The 16,090-nt window shown below is 70.8% G+C and overlaps 1 protein-coding gene across 7 annotated transcripts in view; it reads left to right on the top strand.

The window, feature by feature from the left end:
* The window catches only part of NPHP4 (nephrocystin 4), a 28,350-nt gene extending 12,515 nt beyond the window's left edge, over positions 1-15,835 (top strand). For 6 of the 7 annotated variants that reach the window (XM_055140193.1, XM_055140194.1, XM_055140191.1 and 3 more), the window contains 23 exons: positions 507-670; positions 1,566-1,692; positions 2,037-2,207; positions 2,728-2,854; positions 3,540-3,601; positions 3,717-3,809; positions 4,033-4,181; positions 4,256-4,447; positions 4,760-4,947; positions 5,735-5,892; positions 6,224-6,404; positions 7,214-7,339; positions 9,679-9,881; positions 10,357-10,583; positions 10,695-10,881; positions 11,188-11,277; positions 11,851-12,004; positions 12,174-12,259; positions 12,936-13,021; positions 13,489-13,660; positions 14,059-14,238; positions 14,334-14,477; positions 15,118-15,835. In XM_055140193.1, the coding sequence (XP_054996168.1) occupies positions 507-670; positions 1,566-1,692; positions 2,037-2,207; positions 2,728-2,854; positions 3,540-3,601; positions 3,717-3,809; positions 4,033-4,181; positions 4,256-4,447; positions 4,760-4,947; positions 5,735-5,892; positions 6,224-6,404; positions 7,214-7,339; positions 9,679-9,881; positions 10,357-10,583; positions 10,695-10,881; positions 11,188-11,277; positions 11,851-12,004; positions 12,174-12,259; positions 12,936-13,021; positions 13,489-13,660; positions 14,059-14,238; positions 14,334-14,477; positions 15,118-15,252 (3,402 nt within the window). In that variant the 3' untranslated portion in view covers positions 15,253-15,835. Of the gene's footprint in view, positions 1-506; positions 671-1,565; positions 1,693-2,036; positions 2,208-2,727; positions 2,855-3,539; positions 3,602-3,716; positions 3,810-4,032; positions 4,182-4,255; positions 4,448-4,759; positions 4,948-5,734; positions 5,893-6,223; positions 6,405-7,213; positions 7,340-9,678; positions 9,882-10,356; positions 10,584-10,694; positions 10,882-11,187; positions 11,278-11,850; positions 12,009-12,173; positions 12,260-12,935; positions 13,022-13,488; positions 13,661-14,058; positions 14,239-14,333; positions 14,478-15,117 lie in introns of those variants that run through there. The other variant, XR_008630293.1, reaches the window with a different exon arrangement.
* Positions 15,836-16,090: the final 255 nt, after the last annotated feature.

Raw genomic sequence — 16,090 nt, 5'->3', positions numbered from 1 at the left:
CCATCCTGGACGGTGGCCACTGGATCTCGACCCTCCCGGGAAAGCCTTTCCCCATGGGGGGGTCTCTGGCACCTGTCGGCTCCGTGTGGCTTTGCCCTGCAGCTGGGCTCCTTCGCCCGGGCACCTGTCCACACCCGAGCGGCAGACAGCCAGACTGGTGGGCGTGCCCCCAGACTCAGGGGCTCACTGCGGGGTGGGGGACAGGGGCGCGGTTGCAGAGGGGCTGCCCAGCTGGCCTGTCCCACGCGTCCCCTGCAGGAACTCTGAGCTTCTCATCCTGGGCCCTTGCTGGCGGTCACACTTGTGTGGCTGACCACTGCAGAAACGTCCCCACCCGCTGCCCCGTCCCCCCCATCTGTGCTGGCCCCATCATCCCTCCCCTTCTCCGGAGGAGCTGGGTGGCTGGTCCCGGGTACACCTTCACCACCATGGGTCCCCGGGCACGGAGGGGCAGGCTGGGCCAGTGCTCAGCTGTGTGGGATCCCCCCTCACGTGCGCCTTCCTAGGGGGGCGCGCTGGAGATCCAGGAGCGGCGGCTGCACGTGGGCGCGCACAGCGGGCTGGGCTTCGTGCACCGGCCGCAGGTGCTGGTGCTGCTGCCCGAGCGCGAGGTGGCCCTGACGCGCTCTGCCAGCGGCGGCGGGAGGCCGGGCGCCTCGGCCAAGGCCAGGTACTGCCCGGCAGGGGAGGCGCGGTGGCCACGGGCAGAGCCGGCCCCGCCCCTGGGCGGGGGCTGGGGGTGGGGCAGGGCTCAGCAGGGGACCACTCTGCTCTTCACACCCGGGGTTGCAGCCAGAGGGTCTCTGGAGAGCCCGGGGCCGCCCTCCAGGTGGGCCTTGGAGTGGACAGGCGGAGAACACAGAGTCCTGCCGCTCTGCGCAGCCCCTGCTTCCCCCATCCAGAACTCACGGCTCCCTGTGGCCCCGCCCCACTGCCAGAAGCCCCGCCCCTCGCCCTCCCAGCCCCGCCTCTCAGCTCCTCTGCCTGAAGCCCCGCCTACACCCCTAGCCCCGCCCTATTTGCCTGAAGCCCCGCCTGCACCTCCTTAGCCCCGCCCCATTTGCCTGGAGCCCTGCCCACAGCTCCCTAGCCCCGCCCCACACTTTCCCAGCCCCGCCCACACCTTCCCAGCCCCACCTACCTCTTCCTGAAGCCCCGCCTCTTATCTTCCTAGCCCCTCCCATAGCCCTGCCTCCACACTCGCCCCGCCCAACTGCTTGAAGCTCTGCCCCTGGCCCTCCCAGCCCCTCCCCCTCTGCATGAAACCCCCCTCCTCACCCTCCCAGTCCTGCCTCCCCTCTTGCCTGTCCCCACCACCTGAAGCCCCGCCCCATGCCTCCCTAGTCCCACCCATTTCCCAGCCCCGCCCACTACTTAGTCCCACCCATTTCCCAGCCCCACCTGTGCCGGGTGCTGGAGGCTTGGAACTCAGGGTGGTCGTGGCGCTTTAGGAGTGTAGGGCTGGGGACTGGCACGTGTTTCTTGAGCGCTTCCGACACAGGGTGGGGCAGTGGCACCGGGCTTGGGGTCCTCTGGCCTGACGTGGCGGGCGCTGTCTGCCCCAGCCCCGGCAACCAGGCCCTGGTCTCGAGGAGCTGCGTGCGGCTGCCCGGCATGGTCCCGCACCCCGCCTTCGCCGTCGTGTTCCAGCTGGAGTACGTGCTGAGCAGCGTGGCGGGGGCCGACGGCCACGTAAGCGCCGGGGCTGAGCTGCAGAGAGGCAGTGTGCGTGTGTGTGCGCACGTGCATGTGTGTACACGTGTGTGTGCGTGTATGCAACCTGGGCTCTTGAACACACCAAGGGACGTGTAGAGCCAAGCCCCGCGTTTCTGCAGCCAGTGAGCCCGTGGGTGCCAGGGCAGAATTGCGCCCTGGTGTTACCCAGTGCCTGTGTCTCAGCCTCCCCAGGGCCCTCCCCTGGGCCCTGCCACATGCCGCAGGGGCGGGTGTGGGTGGGGAGCGCGTCCCCCAGGGGTGGCCGGCCCCTCACCCGCAGAGGGTGGGCGGGGCCGGGCTGCTCACGCGTGTCTCCGCAGGCCGCCGCGCCCTCGCTGTCCGCCATGCACATGGTGCGCTGGGCCTCCTGGAGCCCGTGTCCGGGGGCCAGCTCTGGGACGGTGACCGTGCCCCTGCAGGGCGGCACCCGGCCCAGCCCCGCGCGCTGCCTGGTGTTCAAGGTGCCCTCGGCCAGCCTGAGCTCCCAGGAGGTAATTGCGGGGCCTGGCCTGGTGGTCTGGAGCAGCCGGAGGGGACACCCTCTCTGTGCTGTCGCTGTGGCCCTGAGACCCCCCTTTTGGGTAAAGACGTTTTCTCTAAACCCGAGTAGAGGGGCAGGAGCGATAGCACGGCAGGTGGGCGCCGGCCTTGCCTGCGGCCCACCTGGATTCAGCGCCCAGCATCCCCTGTGGTCCCCCGAGTGCTGCCAGGGCGGAACCCTGGGCACTGCTGTGTGGCACCCCCCAAAAGCCCAAAAACCAAAAAGCAAAGAAACTTCCTGGTGGAGGCTCAGGCCTTAGGACAGGGCCTGCTGGTGGCGTGGTGGACGGCAGCCACGGTTCCAGGCCGGCGTCTGCCCCAGCTGGACTCTCGCCCCCGTCCTGCCTCCCTGCAGGGTCCCTGGGGTCACTGCCCCGGTGCCAGCCGTGCCTGGAGGGCAGGCTCCGAGGGACCCTGGCCCTGGGTGCGAGTGGGGAGGGAGGGGCTGTGTGACCATCCCCGCCCTCGCAGGTGCAGCAGGTGGAGTCAGGGACCGTCCAGTTCCAGGCCTCGCTGGACCCCGACACGCACCCGGACGCGCCCGCGGGCTCCCAGCTGGAGCGGCGGCCGTCCAAGAAGCTTCCGGGGGCGCCTCCGAGTGAGTGTGGCGGAAACAAGGCCGGCAGGGCGGGACCCTGCGGGGGTCCCTGCCTGTCCCCGGAATAACGTGACCTGCTGGTCCAGCTCCTTGCTTCCTCTCCTGTCCCACCGGACGGTGACAGCCTGGCCAGCGCCTGTCCCCCCAGTCCTGGCAGCCCCGACCCAGGGCCTGTGGGAGCTTCCCGGGACTCCCAGGGGATCAGGCGAGGGACATCCGGGGCGGGCAGCGGCCTGAGGGTGCTGAGAAGGCTCTCGGGGCTGCGGCTGGGAAAGGGAAGGAAGAGACGCGTGGACGGGGGGTCACTACAGGGCCAGGCCAGTGTCGGGGCAGCCCGGTGTGGGGGAGGAGCCAGGCGTAGGCCAGTGTTGGGCAGAGCCTGGTGTGAGGGTGTCGCCCAGCGTCGGGAAACCGCCCTGGGTGGGGTGACTCCGCCCCTGGGCTGCGGGACCGGGTGTCCAGGCCCTGGCCGTGCCCTCCCCCGCTGTCCCCGCAGCGTCTGGAGGCTCGTTCCTGGGGTGCCTGCCCGGGTTCGGGCTTCCAGCAGCCCATCTGGTCCCCTCAGCTCCCTGGGGTCACTCTCGGACCCGAGGAGAGGATGTTCTCGGGGGGGGGGCAGTGCACCCTGGTCCCTGCAGGACGGGCTTCCAGGGCCCTGTCTCCCGTGACCCTGGGCTCCCCGCAGGCCCGCCCACGCCTCCGCCCCAGCAGCCCTCTGGCCCCCAGGACTCGCCCGTGGGACCCGGGGTAAGTCCCCCGTCATCGTGACCGGGTGCTGCCCGCCGCCCTCCCCAAGCCCCTGACCGCCGCCGCCCTGGCGTCCTCACCCCCTGCGCCGGCTCACTCCTGCCGTCCTCCCCAGCTGTCCCTGTCCCAGCTGGCCGTGTCCCCGGACCAGCACCGCCCGGCCAGGCCGCTCTCACAGCGGCCCCCGAGCCCCGAGGCCCCCGAGGCGGTGAGTCCCCTGCGCCCTGCCCGGCCCCCGAGACGCGGCCACCGCGGGCTCAGCTGTCCCTGGCACTGGGCTCCCCCCCTCTCTGTTCCCGCCCTCCCCGCCCCCGCGTGCCCGGCGGTGACCCGTGTGCGAGGGGCTGAGGTTCGGGATCCCTGCGGGCTGCTCCGGGCGAGGCCCCGGGGCCCGTGTGACCCAGGGTCCCGCCAAAGCCCGTCTGCCGCAGGCGCCGCACTGGGGGGGCGCCGTCTCCCACCTGGAGGCCGACCTCCGCCGGACGCCCCGGCTGCCGGGGCCCTCGCTGGCTGAGCCCCTGCAGGAGCTGCCCTTCACCCCGCTGCACGCCCCCATCGTGCCGGGGGCCCAGAGCCGCGGGTGAGGCCCCGGGAGGGCCGGGCGGGGGCCGCCGGGGACCCTTGGGCGCGGCTGAGCGGGCTCCGTGCTTGCAGCCTGGGCCGGAAGCCCTCGAGGGCGTCCATGCTCCTGCTGCAGGCGTCCGGCTGCCCCCCGGTGCTGGATGCCGACCAGCAGCCGGCCGAGGAGGTGGACCCCACGGCGGCCGTGAGCTTCAGCGCCCAGAAGGAGGCGGCCGACCCCCTCCAGGGCAACGAGATCGCGCTGCACTTCCTGGCCTTCAGCAGGTGCCCCGGGGTCGGTCTTGGCTGTGCCCGCCCGGGCCAGCTGCGTTGGGGGGCCCTGGGGAGCTCCCCGCGGTGCTAGCCCTGCGCTCAGGCCCGCCGCATCCGTGACGTTCGTGTCTGTGTGCCCGCTGCGGCCGCTTCTCCTGGACTCTGCAGGCGGTTCTGGGGAGGCGTCCCCGCCCTGTGTCCCCCCCGCGCCCCCACCCGCCCCGCGTCCCGGCTCCCGCCCATGCTGTCTGCCATGGCGGTGCTGGCTGCTGGCCCGGGGCCCTGCCCGGCCTCCAGCTGACCGGGACTTCTTGTCGGCCGCAGGGTGTCCCAGGACCCCCAGGGGCTGCCGTGGCCGAGGACCGTGTACTTCACCTTCCAGTTCTACCGCTTCCCCCCGGCCACCACGCCGCGGCTGCAGCTGGTGGAGCTGGCGGGGGCCGGGGAGGGCGGCATGGGCGCCCTGTCCCACGTGCTGGTGCCCGTCGGGAAAGACGGCTCCTGCGACCCAGGTGAGTGCCCGCGGCCCCGCGGGGCTGATGGACGTGGTTCTGCATGGTGGCTGCACGCTGCATGTCGCGTCTCGTGTGGGGGCCCCCAGCTGTGCCCAGGAATCTCCCCGGCACAGCTCGGGAGCCCTGGGTGCAGCTGGGGGTTAAATCCAGGCGGCCTGTGTGTGGAGGAGGCACTTCCCACTGTCCTGCCGCTCTGGCCTGGGCCGGGGTTTCCTCGTTTGAGGAGGCGCCTTGGGGGGGCCTTGAGGCCTCTCGAGCCCCCCCGGGGCAGGGCAGTGTCTGGGCACGGCTGTGGTCCCGGCTCCAGGGCCCCCTGGGGTATCTGCCCCTGGTTGGTCCTGCAGCTGCCTGCATGGAAGGTTCTGGAACCCATGTGGCCTGGTGACAGCCTGTGCCAGGGCCCCTCCGGCCTTCAGTTCTGTGGGGGGTCCTGCTGTCCCCCCTTCCTTGTGAGAGGACGACCCTGCAGACCCTCTGCTGCCGCCCTGTGCCCCCTTCCCGTGGGGTCTCTGCTCCAGTGGGCCTTGGCTCCGCGCACGCGTGTCCGTGGTGTGTGCGTGTGCTGACCCACTGTCCCAGCAGTGGGCCCGGTGGGCAGCGGGGGGGCCAGGCCCTGGGTTTCCCGGCTGCCCCCGGGCGTGGGGGTGCCCGGGACGCAGTGGGCAGACTCGCCGTGCGCCCTTGGCCCAAGCACCCTCCGAGGAGTGTATGTGTGAGCGGGGTTGGCATCGGAGCAGGGCCCCCTCCCTTCCCGCGCTGCCCGGCTCACCCGCGCTGTGCACAGGGCCCCCCGGCGTCCGGCTGCAGTACCTGGTGGGCCCCGGCGCCCCGCCCGGGGAGCGCGGCGGCCTCCCCCGCTACCTGGCCGCGCACAGCCTGCAGATCGACGTGTGGGACGGGGACTCGCTGCTCCTCGTGGGCTCCACGGCCGCGCCCCTGAAGGTAGCAGCGGGCAGTGGCCCGGCCCCCCCACCCGCCGCTCGGAGACTGCCCTGCTCTCAGCTCTGCCCCCGAGCTCCGTCCCCGGCTCCCGGCTGGGCCCTCTCGGCCGGCCCGGCCTTCTGCTCTGCCTGGTGCAGACGCCGGCTTTGCCAGCTCCCCGGGGCCACGGGCCCGTGTGCCCGTCCCCCTCCTCAGCACGGGGCAGAGACCCCGGAACAAGCCCCGTTTCCAGCGAGCTGGGTTTGGGGGCGCGTTCTCCATCCCTGCCCGCCCCACCCCCAAGCTGTGGGCCGGCCCCCCCGCGGCTCTCAGCCCCACCCACCCCCTGCAGCACCTGCCCCGCCAGGGCCGCCCGGCTGTGAAGGTGTCACTGGAGCTCGAAGTGGTGTCCACTGAGTACGCGCAGGACGCGGCCGTGGTCAGCGGGGACGTGGCTGGCCTTGGGGGCGTCCAGCCCATCGGCGTCCACACGGTGGTGCGGGGCCGCCTGCACCTGACCTTGGCCAACGTGGGTGAGTGTGCCGGCCCTTTCCTGTCCCCCGCTGGGTGGGCTCCCTCGGGCAGTGTCCTCAGTGGGCAGCGAGTAGCGGGGAGTGGCCTGGGCAGTGCCCGGTGTCCTCTGAGGGCGTCGGTGCTCGGGGGGGCATGGAGCCAGGGCTGTGCCCTGAGGGAGCCCCGGCCCAGTGACCGGCCTGGGCCTCCTGGGGAAGGTGAGGCGGGTGGGCACTGTGGGCACTGTGGGCACCGGCCCTCTGCCCTCCTGGACTGTCTGCCTGGCTGGCGCTCGGCTCTGTCGCTCTGCCTGGGACCCACAGGGCCTCGTGCTGGGATCAGAGCCGGGGGGCAGGCGGGGACCAGCAGCGGCTGAAGTGGGCGACCGAGTGTCCCGCGACCCCGGGGTGGCGGAGGCAGGTGCTGTGGGCACTGCCCGCCCCAGGCCCGCCTGCTGTCCCTGTGGAGCCGCCTCAGTCCGCCTGTCCATCCTCCCGGGCCTCGGGGCAGCTGCTCTCGGAGCAGAGCCCAGGCGGTCGCCGGCCGCTGGACCTGGGGGCCCTGTGCAGGCAGGGTGGGCGGGTGGTCAGCGCGCTCACTGGGGCCGGCCCAGCTGCCCCTCCTGCCTGCCCATCCCCCTCCTGCCGAGCTCGAGCGTCCGGCGGGGCCACCGGGGAGGCAGCAGCGTCTCCCAGCCGGGGCCCGGGGGCTGCTCGCACCCCAGCACCCCACCCGCTGGGCTGCCCCACGCCCGCGTCAGCTGGGAGGCGGGTGCCAGGGGTGGCTGGGGGGCTGGGCCCTGGGGCTCAGCGCGGGCTCCTCCCCGCAGGCCGCCCGTGTGAGCAGAGCCCGAGGAGCGACAGCCCCGCGCCCCCGCCCCAGGCCCGGGTGATCTACAGCGACGCAGCCGGCCGCTTCCCGGGAGGCAGCCTCCTCACGAGTGCGGGCCCCAGACGTGAGTGGGCGCCAGGACCTGGGCCCTGTGGGGGGGAGGGAGGGCAGGACACACGTGTCCGTGCACATATGTGTAGCATGTGTGCACACACGGAGGTACGCAAGTGACAGGCACACCTGTGTACACGTGTGCAAATGCCAAGGCACACATGAGTGTACGTGTGAACATTGACCTCTGCACATGGGAATGCATGTGTATCTGCACGTGTGAGCATATACCAGCATTGTTCATGTGAGCGCATTTGCTTTCACATGCATGAGTGTGTGCACGTGACTAAACATGTACGAGCCCACACAAGTGCACACACCATGTGATTATACATATACATGCACCAGACACATATGAGCATGTACACATGTACGTGCATCTGCATTCACACATGTACATGTATGTGCAGAGTGCACATTTACACACGCATGCATGTGAGCATGAGCATTGTGCATGTGTGCATGTGTGTGCCTATGAGCATGTATACACATATGTGCATGCTTACACATGTGTGTTTTAAGTTTTGTTTTTGGGCCAGACACTCACGTATGGGCTAAGTCCTGGCTCTTCGCTCAGGGGTCACTCCTGGCGGGTTCACGGGACCATATGGGGAGCCGGGGACTGTACTCAGGTTGGTCGAGGGCCGGGCAGGCACCCTCCCCGCTGCACTGATAACACATGTGACCATGAAAGCATGTGTGTATGTGTGAATGGGCATTGAGTCCAAGCATGTGCATGCATGAAAGCACATGTATCTACATGCATGAGCACGGGTATGCACCTGTGCACAGGTGAACATGCATGTGAGCAGCACATATACGCTTGTACACATCACGTGCATATATATGGGCATATATATGGGCACACACAGCATCCACTGTGCGTATGAGAGCACATGGCACTGTACGTGTGTGTGGGTGCATATGTACATCCATGTGCAGACATGTGCGTGTGCGTGCATGTGGACTATGTATGCATACGTGAGTATCAGCATGTGTGTGCAAGTATGCACGTGTGTAGTGGATGAGTGTAAGTGGCCTGCAGCGCACGTGTGAGCACATATGTGCATATGTGTGCTATATGAGTATGTGTTAACTCCAGCTGGACTTCATGGGTGCTCGCTCTTTCCTGGGCGTGGGACCTGCAGCAGGTTGGAGTCTGGTCACATGGGAGAAACTGAGGCAGAGAGCAGTCAGGTGACTGTGCCAGTGGCGTATTTAAAGGTGGTGACCTAGGGTGAGAATCTGAACTTGCCACTTTGGGGCTCCTCTGGCCCCCGGGGCCTGTGGGACCAAACACGTGCATGGGGCGGGGTCCCCCAGACACTGCCCTCGGCCTGGCGGTCAGTGCTCTGGGTGGAGCAGAGGGGCGGGGCCGGCAAACTCAGGAGAACTGGGGACCCCCTGAGTCACCCACCACCAGCCCGTCTGTCACTGCCCTCGGGCAGTGCTGGTCCGGGAGCCGCGTGTCCCCCATGTGGGCACCCGCGAGGCGGGGGCTGGCGCGGGGACAGGGGACAGGGCTGTGCTGCAGTGGCCATCTGGTCCCCGGAGCACGTCCTGGGCGGCCACGTGTGGCCCAGCAGTGCCCGTGTGCAGAGACGTAGCCGGGGGCCGGGTCGCGGCGTGCACCGTGTGGGCTCCCGGCCGGCAGGACGCGACTGGCACCCACCCCCTCCCCGGGTTTCGGGGGTCCTGAAGGTCCCCCTCCTGTCGGGTGCCCCCCGCCAGCCCGCGGGCCGCCTCCTGCACGCGTGATGGGCGTGGGTCCGTCTCCCCTGCCCGCGGCAACCCCGCCTGCAGCCTGCTCAGCTCCGGGGTGGTCGCGGCTGCAGAGGGGGCGTGGGCGGGGAGCCCTGGGGGAGGTCGGCCCGGGCACCGCAGGTCCCTGACCCCGCCGGAGGGGGGCACGGCCAGGACCAGGCTCCAGGGCCCGACTGGCTCTGGGCGTCGGGAGGGCGTGGCTGCATGGGGGTGAGGGAGCAGCACCCAGGGTCTGAGAGCAAGAGCTGGGGGTCCCGGGCGGGAACGGGGGCTGGGAACAGCAGTGAGAGACCTGAGTGCTGGTTGGTGGGAGGCATGGGGCGCGGGGAGCACGGAGAGCATGTGGGGAGCACGGAGAGCATGTGGGGAGCATGTGGGGAGCATGTGGAGAGCATGTGGAGAGCATGTAGGGAGCATGTGGGGAGCATGTGGGGAGCACGTGGAGAGCATGTGGAAAGCATGTGGGGAGCATGTGGGGAGCATGTGGGGACACGGGACACAGGGCTCAGGCCTGCAGCTGCTGGGGGAGCCGTGCAGTCGCGGGCGCCCCCGGCCCTGTGCCCTGACCTCCGCCCCCCCGCACCTCAGCCCTGAAGAACGTGGTCCGGGCGCAGAAGCTGGTGGACCTGGACGGCGAGCTGGCCGCCCTGCTCTTCAGCCCCTGGCCCCGGGAGCGAGCCGGCCCCCGGCTGGCCGAGGCCGAGGCCGTTCGCCGGCGGAAGCTGGACCGAATGCGGGCCGTGCGCGTGCAGGAGGCCGGTGGGGAGCTCGGCCCGAGGGCCAGCGCGCTGGTGAGGCCCCTCCCGCCCCCCCTGCCCTGGCCACCCTCCGAGCCGGGGCCTGTCCGGGCAGGGCTCACTCTGGGCTCTCTGCGAAGGGATTCGTCCTGGTGGGCTCAGGGCCCCCAGGAGTGGCCAGACCAGGCCCTGGACCAGCCCCTCTGGCCCGGAGCCCCCGGGGAGCCAGGGGAGCTGACGGGAGCCGACGGGGAGCTGACGGGAGCTGACGGGGAGCTGACGGGGAGCTGACGGGAGCTGACGGGAGCTGACGGGAGCCGACGGGAGCAGGCCCCTATTCTCTGCAGCCCGGCGCTGTCCAGAGTGGACACGGGGCACCTGGCCGGGCCTGTCCTGGGCCAGAGGCGGCTCTCTCCTCTCTGGCCCGAGGCCGCCTGCCCCCGGCACCTCCCAGCTGTGGACGCGCCCCCGGGGCGACACCGGGACTCGGGCGGGGCGGGGGCGGGGACTGAGGCTACCCACTCCGCAGGCCCAGCAGCGCGTCCACGCCCAGCACGCGCGGGACCTGCAGGTGATCGCGGCGTACCGGGAGCGCACCAAGGCGGCGAGCATCGCGGGCGCCCTGGGCCGGGCGGTCACCACGCAGCACACGCTCCACGCCTCGCTGGGCACCGCCGAGTTCTTCGAGTTCGTGCTCAGGAACCCCCACAACACGCAGCACACGGTGACCGTGGAGATCGACAACCCCGAGCTCAGGTGCGGCCCCGGGGGCCCCCCCCGGCAGCTGGCGGGGGAGGGGGCGGGGGTGGGTGGGGAGGGGGCCCCCCCTCGGCCCCGCGGGACCAACGCTCGCCCGCGTCCCGCCAGCGTCATCGTGGACAGCCGAGAGTGGAGACACTTGAAGGACGCGGCCGGCCTGCCCTCGGCGGTGGAGGACGACATGTTCCACGTCGGGGGCGGCCTCGGCCCCCAGCTCTGCCTGCGCCCCCGGGAGACGGCCCACATCCCCTTCAAGTTCCAGAGCTTCTCGCTTGGCCGCGTGGCCCGGCCACAGGTGCGGGCCCCTCCCGGGTGGGGCCGAGCTGGGACCCCCAGCTCCGCCACGGGCCACGAGGCCCCGCCTCCCGAGGGGTCTGATGCCCCGGGGCCAGCAGCCTCTCCCCTGCCCCCCACTCACCTGCCCCGTCTTCGGGACGTGGGGGTCAGCGGGCAGAGGGCATGGGGGTCAGGAGGGACGGGACGGGGGCGGGGGTCGCGGTGGGGAGGGCAGAGCGTGGCTGAGTGGAGGCGACCCCGTGTCGGGTCCATGCGGCCCCGCCTGCCCCGGGGAGCGCGGCTGGTCAGTGGGGGCCTCCCACAGGTGCCCGCCCCGCCTAGCACAGAGAAGGACGCAGACGCCGGGTCCCTTCTGACGTCAGGGACACCCCCGGACACGTCCCGGCACGCCAAGGTGAGCGTAACACGGCTGCCCTGTGGCCTCCTGAAGCTCCGGGGACTCGGGGCTGGCCGGGCAGTGGCCGTGTGGACCAGCTGCCTCGTCCATTACTGTCCAGATGCTTGGGGTCACCCAGTATCTGTCCTTCTGACCCACATTCTGGGGGGCTCTGGGTGTGGGGGCCTCTGGGGAGCCTGTGGGGGGCTGTGGGGGCTCCGGAGGGGGGGACGACAGCTCTGCGACCCCCCTGTCCTCGGCCTGGACCCGCTCCCCTGCCCCGGCCAGCCACATGGTGACCTCAGGCCCGTGCCTGCGCTGACCGCTCTGGGTGCCGCGTCTCCTTCAAAGGCTCCGAGCCCAGCTGACCCCGGGGTCCCGGGGTCCCGCGAGCCATGCCTGGACAGTCCCCCCGCAGGGGGCTCCGTCCCCGGGCCCTGGGGCACAGCCGCCCTGCCCGGCGGGATGGCTGTACTGCGGACGCTGGGTGGCCGTGCAGGTCCTTCCGGAAACCTCCCCGGGTGGCCGTGCGGGTCCTTCTGGAAGCCCCCGGGTGGCCGTGCGGGTCCTGCCGGAAGCCCCCCTCTGCAGGCCGTGTTCCGCGCGGGCGGCAAGGCCCTGGCCGTGCTGTGTGTGACGGTGGTGCCGCAGCCCCACATGGTGGACCAGATCTTCCGCTTCTACCAGCCCGAGTGCTCGTTCCTGAAGAAGGCCATCCGCCTGCCGCCCTGGCACACGCTGCCAGGCAGGTGCCTGCCCGCGCCCGCTCAGGGCGGCCCGTGTCGGGTGGGGGTGCTCTGGGCCGCCCAGCCCCCAAGGGGGTCCGCGCAGGTCCCCGGTGGGTTTCCAGCCCGCCCGCCCCGCTGTGCCGCTCGCCGGGGGCCTGTCAGGAAGGGCGTCTGCTCCCCCCGCAGGGGCGCCTGTGGCCATGCCCGGGGAGGAGCCCCCGGTCCACGTTCGGTGCAGTGACCCCAACGTCATCTGCGAGACGCAGAGTGTGGTGAGTCGGGCCCCGTCCCCGCGCCCCGTCCCCAGGTGGGAGGGACCTCGCGCTTTCTTGCCTGCCGCAGTGAAGGACGGCGGCAGGCTGGGGGCGGGGGTCGTTTGCCTGGCACACGGCTGACCTGGGTTCGATCCCTGATATCCGGGATGGCCCCCCGAGCCCACCAGGAGTGATTCCTGAGCACAGAGCCAGGAGTCAGCCCTGAGCACAGCCGGGGGGGGGTGCCCAGCAGGCGAAGGAAGGTGAGAAACTGCGTGGGGGAGGTGAGGGGGGTCGCGGGCTGCAGGGCTGGGGCGGGGGGGGGTCTCCCCAGCTCCCGGGGGCAGAGCAGCCTCTGAGGGCCGGAATTCTTTTTCTTTTCTTTGGCTTTTTGGGTCACACCCGGGCGATGCTCAGGGGTGACTCCTGGCTCTGCACTCAGGAGTCACTACAGGCAGTGCTCGGGGACCCTGTGGGATGTTGGGAATCGAACCCGGGTCGGCCACGTGCAAGGCAAACGCCCTCCCCGCTGTGCTATTGCTCCAGCCGTGAGGGCCGGAATTCTGACTCCACGGGAACCCAGACACTCGGCCGGGAAGGGGCCGGGCCCCTGCCTGGGTTTTGTTGCTCGGACCTTGGGGTTCGGGATCAAGGGTCAGACGGGCGGGGGCTCATGACGTGCCCGCGGCTGCAGGGCCCCGGGGAGCCACGGGACGTGTTCCTGAAGGTGGCGAGTGGTCCCAGCCCCGAGACCAAAGACTTCTTTGTTGCTGTTTACACGTAAGTGGGCCGTGCCGAGGGCCAGGCCCCCAGCGGGGGGCTCCCTTTGCTCCGGCAGAGCGGGGTAGCCAGGGAGGGTGGGGGTCGCGGGAGCGGGACAGCTGTGCCCACCGTGCCCGGAGACTGTCCCCGGCCCTTCCTTGACTCCTGCTGCCATATGGACCCGCCCTCCCGCCTCTTCCTTGGGGGGCACCGGCCAGCCCTGGATTGGGGTGGGGTGCGGGCGTGCTCTCTGGGGGAGGGGCGCCTCTTCCAGCGGGCTGTGGGGCACAGGGGTCCCTGTGTGCTGGGGGGTGCGGGGGTCCCCGTGTGCTCTGACCCTGGTGCTCTTGCTGTTCAGGGCCCTGCTGGGCTCGGCCCTGCCCCCCAGTCCATGCCCCAGCCCCCCCCTTCTCTTGCCTCTCGTACCCCTGCGGGTCTCCCTGTGGCCCTGCGGGGTCTCGGGGCCTCAGCGCCGCCTCCCGCAGGGACCGCTGGCTGGCCGTGCCCGCCCAGATCTGGCAGGTGCACGTGCACGCCCTGCAGCGAGTGGACGCCTCCTGCGTCACCGGCCAGCGCACCCGCCTGTCCCTGGTCCTGCGGGGGACACAGGCCGCCAGGAACGTGCAGGCCTTCGCCTCGCACCCTCAGGAGCTGACGGTGCGTGCCCGCCGCCCAGGCCTGGGCCCCTGACATCCTGACGTGTGTGACCCACGTGACCCGCTGTGACGCCCTGACGGGCTGTGGCGGGCGTGTCAGACCCACACACTGTGGCGTCCTGAAGAACGCCAGGCCGTGTGTCAGTGACGCCTCCCTGCCATGCCACAGCACGCCGTGGGCCCTGGCGTCTGGTGACGGGCTCTGGGGTCGGCCCGCTGCGTGACGCGTGACAGGGTGTGGCCCTGACGGGCGGGCTGTGACATGGGGCGTGCAGGTCCCTGTGGTGGGTGGGGAGGTGGGTCCGGCCCGAGACCCCCGTGTCCCGGGAATGCTTGGCTGGGTGTGGCCGCCTGGTGGCCCCCGGACCTGTCCCGGGGTGACGGCCCCTCTCCCGGCAGACGGACCCCCAGGGCGTCTTCGTGCTGCCGCCCCGCGGGGTGCTGGGCCTGGCGGTGACGCTGCGGCCCCGGCGGCCGGGCAGCCGCTTCCTGCACCTGCACCTGGTGGACGTGGAGCAGCACCAGCTCGTGGCCGCGTGGCTTGTGGGCCTCTCCTGCCGCCCGCCGCTCGTCTCCAAGGTCAGTGGCCCCCGCCCCAGGCCTCGGCCCCGGCTGGGCGGGCGTGTCCGTCCCGAGCCTGGAGGCCTCTCCCGACCGACCGCGCCTCCCCGCAGGCCTTTGAGATCCGGCTGGCGGCGGGCGACGGGCGGGGGGTGCACAAGCGCATCACCTACACCAACCCCTACCCCGCCCCCCGCGCCTACCGCCTGCACAGCGACCGGCCCGACCTGCTGCGCTTCCGTGAGGATGCCTTCCAGGTGGGCTGCGGGCCGGGCAGGGCGGGGAGCAAGGAGCCGGGCATGAGGGCCGGGGCGGGGGGTGGGGGCAGGGGTGAGGAGTTGGGAGCTGGGGGTGGGGGACAGGGCTCAGTGGGGTGGGGGCAGGGCTAGGGAGTGGGGAGTTGGTGTGGGGGCACAGGCGTGGCGTAGGGGGCTGGGATGGCGGCAGAGGGTGTGTGGGACTGTGGCGTGGGGGTTGGGACAGGGGCCACAGGGTGGGAGCTGCCGGGGGGGTCTGCCAGGTGCTGCCCCTCCAGAACCCGAGGGGTGGGCACCCACGTGGGGCCCATGCTGTTTGGGTGCGAGCCCACCCGAGGTGGGTGGGCGTCAGGAAGCCGGCAGTCGGTGGGGTGCCCGGGGCAGTGGGCACGCAGAAGCCCCTGTAGGCCGTGGGGGGAGCCCCACCCCCTCCTGGTGGCCCCTGGAGCTTCTGGGCAGGACACTGTCCGCCTGCCCCTCTGCTGACCTGCCAGCCAGCTCGGGCCTCGCCGGTCCTGAGGGCCGCTCTGGGGGCTCCCGGCCACACGGGGCCAGTTCCCAGGAGAGCTGCTGCCTGGGGCGGGCTCCTCCCCACGGGACCCTGGGCCCAGCGGGCGCCCCCAGAGTCCGCATGTTCCAGGTGGGCCCCGGGGAGACCTACACCATCGGCCTCCACTTCCTGCCCGCGCCCAGTCCGGCCGAGATCCTCATCTACATCAACGACCATGAAGACAAGACCGAGGAGACCTTCTGTGTCAAGGTCACCTCCCAGTGACGGGTCAAGGTCATCTTCAGTGACAGGTCAAGATCAGACCCAGTGACGGGTCAAGGTCACACCCAGTGACTGGTCAAGGTCATCTTCAGTGACAGATCAAGGTCACACCCAGTGACGGGTCAAGGTCCTCTCCAGTGACAGGTCAAGGTCACACCCAATGACTGGTCAAAGTCATCTTCAGTGACAGATCAAGGTCACCTCCAGTGATGGGTCAAGGTCACCTCCAGTGATGGGTCAAGGTCATCTTCAGTGACAGGTCAAGGTCATCTTTAGTGTTGGGTCAAGGTGGCCCCCGTGAGGACAACCCAGGACTCCTCCAGCAGAGGAGAGGCTGCCGCCCTCAGGGACCCCCTCAGACCAGCCCCCTGGGTCCTCCTGGGCTGGGAACTGGCCGGAGCATCTGCGGAAGCAGCAGGGAGCCGGGCACCAGCGCCTGCACCCTGGACGCTGCTCCAGTGACTGTTCCCGTGGGAGCGGCCGGGGCTGTGCCCGCGCTGTCCACTGGCCGTGTCCACCTCCGTGGGTGCTGTTTTGTGTTCAAGCTCCTCCCGGGCAGTAAACACCGGCCTTGCCGGGGATGGTCCTTCTCGAGTGCTCGCCGCGCCCCTGGGGCTTTCGCGTCCAGGGCAGAGGGATGGGTGGGGCTGGGGGCCTGGCGAGGCTGTCTGGTGCTGACCCCTCCTTTCCCACCAGAACCTGGGTGACGCCGGGGCCCCTCAGAGAGTCCGGCCCTGACCCAGCCCGTGGCGGTGCCCCCAGGGGGAAGGAGCTCACGCCCAGCAGTAGGGGGTCAGGGCTCAGGACTGGGGGGTCAGCGCCCAGGATTGGGGGTCAGTAC

The sequence above is a fragment of the Sorex araneus genome, chromosome 5 (genome assembly GCF_027595985.1).
Source record: "Sorex araneus isolate mSorAra2 chromosome 5, mSorAra2.pri, whole genome shotgun sequence".
Classification (NCBI taxonomy): Eukaryota; Metazoa; Chordata; class Mammalia; order Eulipotyphla; family Soricidae; genus Sorex; species Sorex araneus.
This window is presented reverse-complemented; position numbering and strand designations above follow the sequence as displayed.